Source organism: Dromiciops gliroides, chromosome 1, assembly GCF_019393635.1.
Source record: "Dromiciops gliroides isolate mDroGli1 chromosome 1, mDroGli1.pri, whole genome shotgun sequence".
NCBI classification, from domain to species: Eukaryota; Metazoa; Chordata; class Mammalia; order Microbiotheria; family Microbiotheriidae; genus Dromiciops; species Dromiciops gliroides.
This window is the reverse complement of record NC_057861.1, coordinates 347,793,131-347,807,702: the sequence shown is the minus strand read 5'-3', so window position 1 is coordinate 347,807,702 and position 14,572 is coordinate 347,793,131. Positions and strand designations below refer to the sequence as shown.

Sequence of the window (14,572 nt, the reverse complement as noted above, 5' to 3'; positions counted from 1 at the left end):
ATTTCCATAATAGTCATTTTGTATAAGATTCAAATGAAAGAAAAAAAATGAAAATGGAAAATAGCATGCTTCAGTCTGTATTCATTCAATATCAGTTCTTTCTCTGGAGGTGGAGAGTATGCTTCATCATTAGTCCTTTGGGATTGTCTTACATCATTGTATTGTTGAGAATAGCTAAGTCATTCACAATTTGTCACACAACATTGTTGTTAATGTGTACACTGTTCTCTTGGTTCTGTTCACTTCACTCTGGATCAGTTCATGTAAATCTTTCCAGGTTTTTCTGAAATCATCCTGTTTGTCATTTCTTATATTCCATTACAATCAAATACCACAACTTGTTTTGCCATTCCCCAAATGATGGGCATCCCTTTGATTTCTAATTTTTAGCCACCACAAAAAGAGCTGCTATAAATATTTTTGTATAAAGAGATCCTTTTTTTCTCTTTTTGGATATCTTTGGGATATAGACCTAGCATTGGTATTGCTAGATCAAAGGGCATAGTTCTAAACTGCTCTCCAGAATGGCCAGATCAGTTCACAATTCTACCAATAGTGCATTAGTGTCTCAGTTTTCCCATATCCCCTCCAACATCCAACATTTTCCTTTTTTGCCATATTAGGCACTCTGAAAGGTGTGACATGGTGCCTCAGAGTTGTTTTAATTTGCATTTATATTGTGACAAATAAAATAATTATGACAGAAAATTCTGGGTAAATTAATAGTCAATTTTATCAATCACGACCAGTAAGAGACTGACAAAACTGGCTCCTTAACCTCTTGTAGTTCAAAGAGACCACATGGCTACTTTTGAGGTTTCTGTTCCTTTTTGACAAGAGGTGGTTCATTAAAAAGCAATCAAATCTAACTGGTTAACAGAATTGAAGGCAGATTACATTAAGATGAAGGACTGAGAGTCCCTCAGATTCAGGAAAATATCTCTATATAAGATAATCAATTCAAAGAATGTAGACCCTACTCAAGCTGAGCAGAACAGACTAGCTTCCACCTGGGTGTGGTCTCATGCAGGAAACTAAGTACAAATCTTGTCAGTAACAAGGTGGACACTAAATTATAGCATTAGTTAAAAAAAGAAGGGGGGTGGACATATGAATCTCCCCATGATATTAGTTATTAATAATTATTTCTCACAATGCCCCATTTGCTTTTAATTGACAAAGTCTCCTCAATGAATCACTGATACTACAAACACTTCAAAGAGTCTTAACTATGGGACTTATGATGGATAACAATGTGAAGGGGAAAAGAAAAATGGGCAGAGTTTTGCCAAAATCAAAGTAGGCCTTACAGATAATGTATGCAAAGGGAAAAAGTAAACAGTGGGAAAAGTGTCCTTTTATGTCTCAGAAGCCCCATCTCATACAGCTGTCCCCTTCTTGGGATACCGTCAGATGTAGTTCTCTTGTCTGGGTGTGATCTTAGAGAAGTTTCTAGCTGACTGTCTTCTTAGACTCGAGTCACTTGTAGAGATCCTCTTCCTCTATTAAAAAATGTTTAAAATGTACCCCAAGATTCTAAACTGTGACCTGCTTCTTTTTTTTTTTTGACCCAGGCAAAGAGGAATTTAATATAATGCTGGCAGGGCATGGCTCATTTCCCCTGGCAGAAACCTTCACAGCTTTCACAGTTACTTAAGTGGTAAAATAATAATTAGATAATATAATTAAAAATTAGATAAAATAATAATTAGATTAACAGTACAGGGGAACATGTAAGATTTTATGTAATAATCAATAATCAATCTTTACCAAATCCAATATTTATGTAGCATTAGATTTAATAAGGCCTTCCTACAGATTTATCCTAAAAGGTGGGTGGACATGATTAATCACATGATTATCTAACCTTACTAGTTGGAAACTAAAGTCAAAGATGAAAGTCATTCTTAGGACTGTATAGTACAATCATTAGAGACTGAATATTTTATAGGAATAAAAATCTTTTTTCTTTGTAATTTCTAACTCTTAACTAAAATCAAATTACTGTACTTTACTGAGCATGTGGCTAGATCCTGAAATCTTAAAATACTGGCATTCTAACTCAGTTGTTGATCTGCTACTGACTCATTTTTCTTTATATAAGTCTTAATTTAAATTCATAACCCAAAAGAATTAAAGAAAAGTTCACATTCTAACAATATCACTAATACAATAAAATAAACTCATGTTGGGCACTTTTCTTTATATACATTACAAATCACATAACTGGGGTAACTTGGCTTAAAACCGCATGCTAACAAATTTCTTGATATAGCATAATAGTAATAATAACAAATCTCACTTAAAATGAGACCAGAGTGGGCAGCTAGGTGGCATAGTGGATAAAGCACCAGCCCTGGATTCAGGAAGACCTGAGTTCAAATCTGGCCTCAGACACTTGACAGTTACTAGCTGTGAGACTCTGGGCAAGTCACTTAACCCTCATTGCTCTGCACCCCCCCCCAAAAAGAGACCAGAATAAATTCAATTACACCTAGATCTGTATTCCAAACGCTATCATATAGAACCATAATTTATAATTTTAAATATTTAGTATTTTATTTTACACAAGGGCTATTTATTCCAAGCATTTCATAGTATGGGATTTCCAGCTAATGTAGTGCAAAACAATATAAAAGTGGTACTATATAACAGATTTTAATTATAATAAATCCTATCATACTTAGGAACCAGTTCTTATCAGATTCTTCCTTTCCCCCATAACAGGAACTGCCAGATAGAATGAGAGGGGCTTAGAACATGTGGTATCCTCCATTTTGAATCCTCAATCTTTCTAACCTACTTTAACTTGGTCTATTGGTTTTTAAATCAAGTTACAAAATTTTTATTCTCAATCTTTCTACTTAAAGTCAACATGCTTTTTGACTCAACCCTCTCAACATGCTTCAGCCATCTGAAGCTGTCACAAGAGTACCTAGAGTAACTTATCCAGGGAGAGGAGGGAGTTGGAGCACTTGGGCTTGCTACTGCTCACTTGCTGTGTTCAGGTTATGTTCTCCTATTTGTCCTTAATCCTTTTTCACCATCCATATTTCCCCTCACCCCTTTATTTTTCTTTCTAAATCTTTCAAACCCATTTCTCAGACTATATTACTTTCCTTTTTTTTTTTTTTTTGGCGGGGCAATGGGGGTTTTTCCCAGGGTCACACAGCTAGTAAGTGTCAAGCCTCTGAGGCCGGATTTGAACTCAGGTACTCCTGAATCCAGGGCCAGTGCTTTATCCACTGTGCCACCTAGCTGCCCCCGTACTACTTTCCTTTTACATTTCAAAAATATCCTAGACTGCATATATTATCATTAAACCAATGTCTTACTAAAGCCTTCCTTTTCCAAATTATGGAGTTAATTTCAACACAAGGGATTTTTTTCATTAATCTGCCCATCACAAAATTCAGGTGTTCCCTAGAATATCAGAGCCATCAAATATAGGAAGAAGGTTGTGGGACAAATCCTTAAAAGAAATCCATTAATATATTTTTAGTAATTCCAAAAACTTTTAGGAGACATGAAGTGGCTTATTGTTCCTGTTGAAATGCAAGAGTAGGCTTCTGACTATTCCCAACCCCATTAACAGATTACAAAAGACTTGACTGCCTACTTGTCACAGTTTTCCAAATTAAAAATCATACTTCTCTTCTTCTTTGTCCTGCTGCTTTTCACCTTTTAGAATAAGGAATTAACACTTAATAATTTAAAAATCAAGAGAGCTATATTTCTCTCACATCCTTCACCAACATTACTTTTTTTTTTTTTTGGTGGGGCAATGAGGGTTAAGTGACTTGCCCACAGTCACACAGCTGGTGTTAAGTGTCTGAGACTGGATTTGAACTCAGGTCCTTCTGAATCCAGGGCCAGTGCTTCATCCACTGTGCCACCTAGCTGCCCAAAATTACTTATTAAAAAAAAAACCCAACAGCTTTTAAAATAAATCACTGAAACCCTAAAGTGACTGCATTTAAGGCTATGATAAAAAAGCCCTGATCAAACTGTCTTGCAAGGCAAAAACTTGGGTTTGCAGTTATAAACACATTTCTCCGATATCAGATATATTTGGGGGCAAAGACAGTTTTCTAGATTCAATTTAAACATCCTAAAATTGTTTTAAGTGGCTCATTAATTAATCTCATTTGAGATAATGGGCTTGTTCCTAAAAATCAGCCCTAGAAGGCTATAGTCAAGCCCATAGGCCACTCAGTCTAAGATATCACCTTGGAGCTACAAGGTAAAGCCCCACCAAAGAAAAAAACTTGTACATTTTTACTTCTACAAGCTAATCACACAGACACACAGAGAAATGAACAGAGCCTTAGCCTGAAAGCAAAAAGTTAAGATTAAAACTACTTTTCCTTCTTGATTTAGCATCTTGCACTTCACTTTATTTACTTTACCTGTTTTAATATCTCACTTCACTTTACTCTGACACACTTCTGCCTTGTGGCCAGATTTGCCTTTACTCTTCACACACACACACACACACACACACACACACACACACACGCAAGGATTGTAGCTTTAGAGATCCTCTCACAGAGTATTGGACTATTGTCTCCCTGTGAGAGTAAAAATTAAGAAATGCTTCTACAGCACAAACGTTAAACTTAAACACCAAAACAGACATATATAGACATATATGCTTACCCAGAAATGGCTGAAGGTTAGAATCAGAAGTTTTAGGTTGAGGAGAGTAAAAATCTCAACTTTACAAAAGTTGAGGCCTTCAGGAAAGGGCCTCTCTATAAGTGAAGAAATCTAATAACAGGTGCTTGAATGAGAGCAGTTTCCTGGGAGATCCTAAGCTGACCTGTCTCTTTACATCAAGTATCCCTTCTTGGTTGGCCATAACTGTGAATCTCCTCATGATATTGTTTATTAATAATTATTTCTCACACTCTGATCAATAGTGATTGAGAGCATTTTTTTCATGTGATTATAAATAATTTTGATTTCTTTGTCTGAAAACGGCTTGTTCATATCCTTTGACCATTTAGCAATTAGGGAATGACTTGTATTTTTATGAATTTGACTCAATTCTCTATATATTTGAAAAATAAGACCTTCACCAGTGACACTTGTTGAAAAATATTCCCCTGGTTTTCTGCTTTCCTTATAATATTGAGTATATTGGTTTTGTTTGTGCAAAACCTTTTTAATATTAAATAATCAAAATTATCTATTTTACATTTTATAATGCTCTCTATTTCTTCTTTGGTCTTAAATTCTTCCCTTATCCATAAATGTGACAGATAAACTATTCCATGTTCGCTTAATTTGCTTATGGTATCTCCCTTTATGTGTAAATCATGTACTGATTTTGACCTTATTTTAGTATATGGTGTGAGATGTTGGTCTATGCCTAGTTTCTGCCATAGTTTTCCAGTTTTCATCAAATAATGAATTTTTGTTCCAAAAGCTTAGATCTTTGGGTTTATCATATACTAGATTTCTATGGTCATTTACTACAATGTAATCTGTACCTAATCTGTTCCACGGATCTACCTGATTCCACTGATCTGTTTCTTAGCCAGTACCAGATTGTTTTGATAATTACTACTTTATAATAATTTGAGATCTGCTGTGACTAGTACTTACACATTTTTCATTGATTCCCTTCATATCCTTGCGCTTTTGTCTTCCAGATGAATTGTATTATTTTTTTCTACCTCCATAAATAGTGTTTTGTTAGATAGGTATGGCATTGAACAAATAGATTAATTTAGGTAGAATAATCATTTTTATTATATTGGCTTGGCCTACCCATGAACAATTAATATTTTTCCAATTGTTTAGATCTGATTTTATTTGTGTGAAAAGTGTTTTAGGGGACAGCTAGGTGGCACAGTAGATAAAGCACCAGCCCTGGATTCAGGAGGACCTGAGTTCAAAACTGACCTCAGACACTTGAAACTTACTCTGCGTAAGTCACTTAACTCTCATTGCCCCGCCAAAAAAAAAAAAAAAGGTGTTTTATATTTGTGTTCATATTGTTTTATATTTGTGTTCATATGGTTCTTGGGTTTGTCTTCACAGGTAGACTCCCAAGTATTTTATATTATCTACAGTTATTTTAAATGGAATTTCTCTTTCTATTTCTTGTTGCTGGACTTTGTTGGTCATATATAGAAATGCTGATGATTTATGTGGATTTATTTTATATGCTGCAATCTTGTTAAAGTTGTTAAATGTTTCAAGTAGTTTTTTAGTCGATTCTCTAAGTATACCATCATATCATCTGCAAAGATCGATGAGTTTTTTTCCTCATTGCCTATTCTAATTCCTTTAATTTCTGGTTTCCCACTCACTACTATAGCTAACATTTCTAATACAATATTAAATAATAGAGATAATGGGAATCTTTGCTTCACCCCTGACTGTATTGGGAAAGCTTCTAACTTATCCCCATTACAGATAATGCTTGCTGATGGTTTTAGGTAAATATCTGTGAGAAAATAATAGGGTTCTGGAAAACCCAAAGGATGGGATTTGGTATTGTTTTCCCTTAGCCTAAAGCCACCTTAATTAAGCCTTAGAGAAGCAAGATTTTGGTGTAAAATGAGCGGTGACCTTGGCTTGAAGTCCTAGGAAGAGATATACCTCAAAGAACTGAACAACTTATTGGCATTCAAAAGTGGACACAAGGGAGTATAGCCATCAATAGTCTCTTATGAGTGGGACACCCCCTTGCACACATCACAAGAAAAAATGTCTGGTGGACAAGTAGATTTGTATTTGTATTTACAGTGTTTAGTAGAGTCTGGCACATAGTAATAAGCACCTAATAAATGCTCTATTTACCTAGAAATCTTCAAGCAAAGACCAAATGATTATTTGTCAGATATTAAGAGGGTATTCTTGTTTAGTAACAAACAAGGTGTACTAAACAGCATTTGAAGATCCCTTTTTGTGTGTGATAACAAAAATATAAGAAGTCTCTGTGTTGAGAATCTGAGGCAGGAGGAGTTAAAATAGTTGGAAAACCTCACTGTTAAAATGACAATGGTTTGCAAAACCTTGCCTTTTCAGAGTATCCTGCTTATTAATCACAATATTTAAGGAGGTGTATAGGTACAAGTAGGATATACAACATCAAGATAACTGGTATTGAGAATCATGCAAATGTCCATTCATTTTGGATTTTTTTTCCCTTCCAATACTGATTCCTAGAAGAGAAATGATACTTTTAAGGAAGCTTTACAAAATGAATATGCTTGTTATATTTTTAATATAGAAAATAGACACTATAGCCAGGTAGCCTAATGATAAAATTCAATTAACCGTACTAGTGAATTATTTATATACCCTTTATAGTCCATTTTTAGAAAAATATATGTGCATGTGGGGGAAGGGAAGAAACAGGCCTGGGGATGTTCAATTATGGAAATATAGTTCTTTGACAATGTAGCTTCAAAATACTTTAGAAACCCACAAAAATTATAGGCATAATGGTTTAAAAAATAACAAGAAAAAGGACATTTATGTTTTTTGAAATATTTTGAAAATAGTACTCAAAGAATTCAGTACTTAATGCTGTCAAATGTTAAAAGAACAGCTGTAAAATCGAAGCATAGATGGATTTCTTTAGCATCAATTCCTTAGTCTCTGCTCCCCTCTCTCAAAGTTATTAAACAGTGGCTGGATGACTTCCTGTCTAGTTAAGAGATTCCTTACTACCATTGCTTACTTTCAAATGTCTATGCAAAGGCTGGATTCAAAACCTCTGGGTCTTTTCTAACTCTGAGAGCCTACAATTTCAAAATCTCTTCTCTCTCTTTACTAATGAACTAAGAGCTGGGTTTTTAACTTGGGAGACAGAACTGATCTTTTTTAGCTTGTGGGTTTTTTTTTTTAAACCTTTCAACTTTCATCATTGGAAAATTTACTTGTATCTGCCTTCCTATCAGCACATTTGATACAGTAGCTGGTTTTATATAACCCTGGGTGGTTTTTCCATAGATTCTGTTTCCTATTGAATGTATTTGTTTACTGGGTATATCAGACAATACTTCAATTTTTCTAAATAAATTTCTAAAAATCAAAGGACAGCTGTTTTGATTTTGTGGACTGTATACTACTCTACAACAAATAAAATCTTTTCATAGAAATTTTAAAGTGAGCAATGATAGTAATTCATATTTGGATAGGTTTCTGCATGTCCTATTGGTTATTCCTTTTTCCTTGCTTATACTGAATATTTTCTCCACTAGAGCTCAAACTAGTTTTGGATTATTCTACCAATCTTAGGTCAGTAACAACTTCCCATGTGTGAATGACCTCAATGGTTTCTCAGAATTTTAGAAAAAAATCCTTTGCAAAGCAATATAGCATTCCTATTTTCACAGACAGGTTTTGTAGTAAGTAGAAAGAGACCAGGAAACTTGGGTTCTAGTCATGACATTTCTACTAACAAGGCAAATCAAAATTTCTCTAACATCCGTAACCTATAAAATCAAAGGCTTGGACTACATCAGGACTTCTTAAAACTTTTCCCAATCAAGACTCCTTTTATTTATTTATTTATTTATTTGTTTGTTTGTTTATTTATTTATTTATTCATTCATTTATTTATTTATTTATTTATTTTTTAGTGAGGCAATTGGGGTTAAGTGACTTGCCCAGGGTCACACAGCTAGTAAGCATTAAGTGTCTGAGGCCGGATTTGAACTCAGGTACTCCTGACTCCAGGGCCAGTGCTTTATCCACCGCACCATCTAGCTGTCCCTCCTTTTTTTTTTTTTTAAAGAAATTATATTCATTCTTTTTGTTTGTTTATTTGTTTTGTTTTTGGGTGAGGCTATTGGGGTTAAGTGACTTGCCCAGGGTCACACAGCTAGTAAGTGTCAAGTGTCTGAGGCCATATTTGAACTCAGGTCTTCCTGAATCCAGGGCCAGTGCTCTATCCACTGCGCCACATAACTGCCTTTTTGTCCAAGAAATTTTTTCACTATACCCAGTGTATAGGATATAAAATAGAAATACATAAGCTTTTACTGCTGCCCAGTTTTTTGAGACCCCCTGCCACATTCAGTTAAGAGACCCCACATGGGGTTGAGATCCACAATTCTAAAATTGCATGCATGTTTTGTAATTCTTGTCCTCCTCTGAACAAACACATCACATTATGCCCCTCTCGCCACACTTTTGTACTCTACTTTGTGATTGTTTGTATGCGGCTTGTCTTCCATATTAGTCTATAAGACTAGTCTACAGACTATGAGGACAATGATGCTCTCTTATTCTTTTTATTTCTTCACTCCTTCCTTAGTAACCAAACTTAATGAACTTAATAAAATAATAATAATAAAACAAGGAAGAGGGTATCAGAGGATGCCCCGAATGAGAAAGGTTACTAGTCTTCAATAGCTGTTAGAGGGGAAAAGGCAAGGGAGAAGGAGAGGGAACAGCCACCAATTATGAATAAGTGGTGTATATGAGTTGGGAAGCTATCTGTGCTCCTTAAATAACATTTTTAAGCATTTCTCATTGCAAAAGGTGTTGCTGCCAAAACTATTTCCTGTGGAAAAACATTTAAATATGAGTTTTAGACCCCAGATTGAGTTGGAAAACACCTTAGAAACCATTTAAGTCCAACTCTCATTGTTTGTCATGTCCCACTCTTAGAGGTCTTCTCAGGAAAGAGTGGTTTGCCGTTTCCTTCTCCAGCTCATTTTACAGATGAGGAAACTGAGGCAAAAAGGGTTAAGTGACTTGCTTAGGATTACATAGCTAGAGTTGGAGATCACATTTGAATGCAGGTCTTCCTCATTCCAGGCCTGGCACTCTATCCTGTGCCACCTACCTGCCCAACTCTCTTTGTACAGATGAGGAAATTGAGTCCTAGAGAAATTAAATGACTTGCCCAAAGTTACATGATTATAATCCTGCAGAGGCAGGATTCAAATCCAAGACTGTTGACTCCAAATCCAGCACTTTTCACTGTACCATGTTGCCTCTTCCTATGTACATCAACAAGAAATTATGATTGTATATTAATTTACACACAAAGCATTTCAGGAATCCATTAAATGTGCAAAGTGATGTCTGACTGTTAACAATAAACATTTATCTGACTAAATTTGATGTTAAATTTCATAAGTCTTCTGAATATGGGAGCAAGACAAAGTTGATTAAATACAAAGAAATAAAGTACTTTGCTTGCTTCTATTTTGCCAAAGCTAAACATGGTATTTTCTTACACAAAAATATTCCAGTGATGAACAAGTACTAATTGTATCATTCAGTCAAGATAACCTTGTTCCTTCTTTTCTTCATTATTTAATTTAAAATCCATAACAGAGTCCTCTGTACTGCATATCACGGAAAGCAAATGTTTGGCCAAATAGGAATATTTATTAGAAGAATTGGGATCTTTCATATTCTTTCCCTTCTCTCCACTACCCTAGTTCAAGTACTCATCACTCTTTCACTCAGCCTCTTTCTTTTATCTTTTTTTTTTTTTTTTGGTGAGTGACTTGCCCAGGGTCACACAGCTAGTAAGTGTCAAGTGTCTGAGGCCGGATTTGAACTCAGATACTCCTGACTCCAGGGCTGGTGCTCTATCCACTGTGCCACCTAGCAGCTCTTTCATAAATTTAATTCACTGCAAGTCAAGACCAACTTTGGATGTCACAATCCTCTTCCAGAAGCAAGGAGAAATAATACCAATTATTTATCCACTTCCTGTCTCTCTCAAGTCAATTAAGCTCAAGGAGTATTTATTAAGTAACTACAACATGCCAGGCATTGTACTAGTTTCTGGGAATATAAAGGCAAAAACAAAATTATTTTCCCATAGCAGCTTGATTCTATTGGAGGAAAACAATAAATTAACAGGTAAGTAAAAAACTAGATAGACATACAAACTTTATGAAAACTATGGGTTAAAGACAAATATATCACAAATATTGAGCATTTTCCAATTGCCTCCAGGTTTCCAAGCTAGTCATCTCCAGTACTGATTGTGAAATCTAACACCTAGTTTGAAAGGCACTTTGCCCACAAGGTCTACTCCTGGTCTTACTGTGCCCTGGTTCTCTAAGACAAAGCTTCTTAAAATGTGGGCCGCAACCCCATATGGGCTCTCGTAACTGAATATGGGAGTCCCAAAAAATCTGGCAACAGTACAAGGTTATATATACCTATTTTATATCCCTACATACTCAGGGTTGGGTAAAAATTTCTCCGGGGAAAAGGGGTCTCGAGTCAAAAAAGTTTAAGAAGCCCTGGTCTAAGGCTGGTGATCATTGTAGGTTCTGTCATGCTGTAAGGGCTTCCAGTATGGTTCTAGCAACAGATGGGGTCAACTTTCCAAAAACTAGCTAAGTACAAGGAGGCTCATCACTAACAGGCTGGCACTGAATTGATTCCTTGGCCATAGTTGTTGGTCCTTCGTTTTCGAGGAGGTGAAATGACGTTGTGGTTTCTCCTGGCAAATTAACAAAGGAAAACAAAGAAATGACCCTTCAGCTCCTACAGTGACATTAAAAAATGGGGTTCGGAAACAGGGGCAAAAGTTACTTAAAGGCAGAAGCCAAGGCGGGTGGGGCTCTCAGGTGAGGCTCCGCTGAGTGTCCAGGAAGCTGGGGCTATCAATGACAAAACAGAGGACAAACCTGCCTCTAGGGATCATGGAAAATCGGAGCCCTCTGACAGTATTCCCCGGCTTTCTCCTTTTCTTTGAACACTCTTGGCAGCCTGGTCTCTCCTCCTTTGCTTCCTCGTGGGGAGCAAAACTCAGCGGGGTGGGAGAGCACTTTGGCGTGGGCTGGAGGCTAGCCCCGACTCCAGACACTCCTGGTTCCTTTAGGGAGGATGGAGGGGGCGCCGTTTCCCACCCCCAAACGCCGTTACCTTTGTAAGTAGTGGATGATGAAGATGCCCAGAAGGATGCGATTGGGCCAGTGGTTGAGACGCTCGGCTGGGGTGCAGGTGACCACGTAGAGGGGCACCAGCAAGCTCGGCATCTCCTGCAAGAACCACACTAGCTTCACCGGCAGAGTGGGACCAAAGCGGGGGCTAACGTGGCGTCCGTAGGGCGACCCGACAATCGACTGCAGTACGAACGCCACCGGCCCCAGCAACACCAGGAGGAAGGAGAGCTTTTCCATGGTTCCGAATTCCGCTCCGAGCATAATGCAGGCAAGGCGGGGCTGGGGCTCGGGATCCGAGGTCTCGGCTTTGTTCCGGTCCAGCCACCAGGACCCGAAAAAAAGGGAAAAAACTAAAGGAGCCGACAGAGAGACTGAGAGTAAAGGGGCAAAGCCAGGGCAGCTATAAACCTGCAAAGACGAATTTGAAAGGAGGCAGCTGAGGAGAAGGATAGAGGATCAGGCGGTCGGAGGACGAGGACTTGGATTGGAGAAGCGGTCCTTTTAACTCCCGAGGAAGAGTTTCGATTGGACGACAGGGCCTCCCTTCTCTCCTCCCCTCCACGCCCCCTCCCAACCTCCCCCGCCCTCAGAAGGTGCATGTGAGACGGGTTCTGAGCAAACCTGAAAATGCACTTATTTCTAAGGGTCACTTGCTCTCCTACTACGCTCGGCCGTCTATCTAGACCCGCCCACGAGCCTCGCCGCACTGCGCCTGCTCCTCCGGCTTAGGGTGCCATATGTATTGCCTGCAAAATATAGCCCTTCACAGACAGGGCATTTGGGGGTTTCGTCCTTACCGTCATCTGCCGTCAAAAACATTACCGCCTTTGCAAAGGGTTCCTCCAGCGAAAAAGTCAGGTTCGGGGGTTCTTGGGGATTTTCCTCCTACTTCTATCTGTAGGCTTTTACGCGGTCAACTCTTGCCTGGGCTGGGGCCTAAGGAGAAGGCCCCCCTCGAGGTGGAAGGCGCCGGCAGTAGCTTTCTGAAGCTCGTGGCGCGTCGCGTGGCCGCGGAGCTCTCCAGCATGGGCCGGGGGTATCGGAACCGGCGGCGCCCTCAGCAGCAGCAGCAACGCCCGGAAGCCGGAGAAGACGCGGCCGATGGAGACGGGAAGAGGGATAAGTCGGTAAGGGCCTGGGCCAGCCGGGACCGGGCCGTTGGAAGAATGGCCTGGAGGTCTCTGCGGGGCGGACCCCGAGGAGTAGGTGGTGGGGAGGAGCAGTGGTCGGCGGCTCCCTGCCCGCCAGGCCAACCGGGATTGCTGGGGCCCCACGTCTTCCCGAGGACAGTCTCTGGGGCCGTTCCTCATCTTTGCTCGTCTTTCCTTAGGGCTGGGAGGGAGGTTACCCTGAGATCATCAAAGAGAACAAGTTATTTGAACACTACTACCAGGAGCTGAAGATCGTGCCCGAAGGAGAGTGGGAGCAGTTCATGCAGGCCCTCCGGGAGCCCCTCCCGGCCACTCTGAGAATCACTGGATACAAATGGTATGGCCCCGGCCGCCCGCCGGGGGAGTGGGGAGGAAGGTGGTCGGTGCCTCAGACGCGCTTTGGCAGTTGTCATGTGACCTTCACAGAAACTGACAAGTGTGCATTGAGGGCTAAGGGAAACGTGAAGTTGTGAACTGGTGGTTTAGGAGAAAAAAAAAAACCTTAATCCAGCTATAAATTTTTTTAAAAGTTGTAACAATCTTACACGAGAGTCCCTCTTCCTTTTGGACTTTGTATAGAGCATAATCCACGATGGTGACAAACACCTTTGACCATCGTATTGTTTATTTTCTGGCTTAGTTGATATAAATAATATTTTAGATCCTGTCATTGTCGGCACTCTATTCAATATTCAGTATGCACTTTACTCCATCTCGCTATGCTTATCGTTCTAGAAGATTCTTGATCCTGTCATCTGCTGGGGCCCAACGTACCTTTCATTTTTATATGGGCCGAAGGGCTGGCTGGTCAAGGACTGTACATGTTAAGCCTTGCCTGTGCTATGATATCACTCTCTCCTTTTCCCCTCACACACATCCTGGCTGATAATTCCTTTTGTTATGGTGCTTTTTTAGGGTCAGGTAATATGCTTAAACTTGCTTTTATTAACATTGCATTTTATTTTCTGAGTCAAACGTAATTTTGATCAGCCTTTGTATGGCCCTGAGGAATATTTTGACATTCAGTTTTCCAAATGTCATCCAACCAACTCTCTTTTTTTATATCTGGGCCCAGCTCATTGTCCATTTGCATGTATCAGTACCTATTCATTAGTTATCGGATTGCATATCATAGATTGAGCAGTAAGCATTTTTTATCTAGGTGGTTTTTATTGTATGAATTGATCTGTTGAGTGGTCATGGGCCTCACAAGGAGATGCTGCTGTGTTTTCTGCCTTGATTTGCTTGTCACAATATTGTTCATAAGGGAGGAGCATCTGGAGACATCACAATCTTACAAGAAAATCTCTTTTCCTTTTGAACTTTTTACAGGGCATTATCCCTGACAGTAGAAAATACCCTGTGATAGTTGGTATAAATATTTAGAGGTTTATTAAGGGCTAGCACAGTGAATGTATTTTTCAGTCTTCTGTGATCTTAACATGCATGAGATATTTGTTGACAGAAAGCTTTTAAGGCTACATTATGTTTTACTGAATCAAATGTGTTTTTTAATGAAATAATGAACCTAGTAGT

The 14,572-nt window shown here is 38.8% G+C and overlaps 2 protein-coding genes across 2 annotated transcripts in view; one reads left to right on the top strand and one right to left on the bottom strand.

Moving 5' to 3' along the window:
- The window catches only part of SRD5A1 (steroid 5 alpha-reductase 1), a 42,616-nt gene extending 30,174 nt beyond the window's left edge, over window positions 1-12,442 (bottom strand). The window contains exon 1 of the mRNA XM_043962782.1: window positions 11,866-12,442. Within this exon, the coding sequence (XP_043818717.1) occupies window positions 11,866-12,146 (281 nt within the window). The 5' untranslated portion in view covers window positions 12,147-12,442. The remainder of the gene's footprint in view (window positions 1-11,865) is intronic.
- Window positions 12,443-12,535: 93 nt separating this feature from the next.
- NSUN2 (NOP2/Sun RNA methyltransferase 2) overlaps window positions 12,536-14,572 on the top strand; it is a 38,258-nt gene continuing 36,221 nt past the window's right edge. The window contains 2 exon segments of the mRNA XM_043962793.1: window positions 12,536-13,012; window positions 13,216-13,373. Coding sequence (XP_043818728.1) covers window positions 12,623-13,012; window positions 13,216-13,373 — 548 coding nt within the window. The 5' untranslated portion in view covers window positions 12,536-12,622.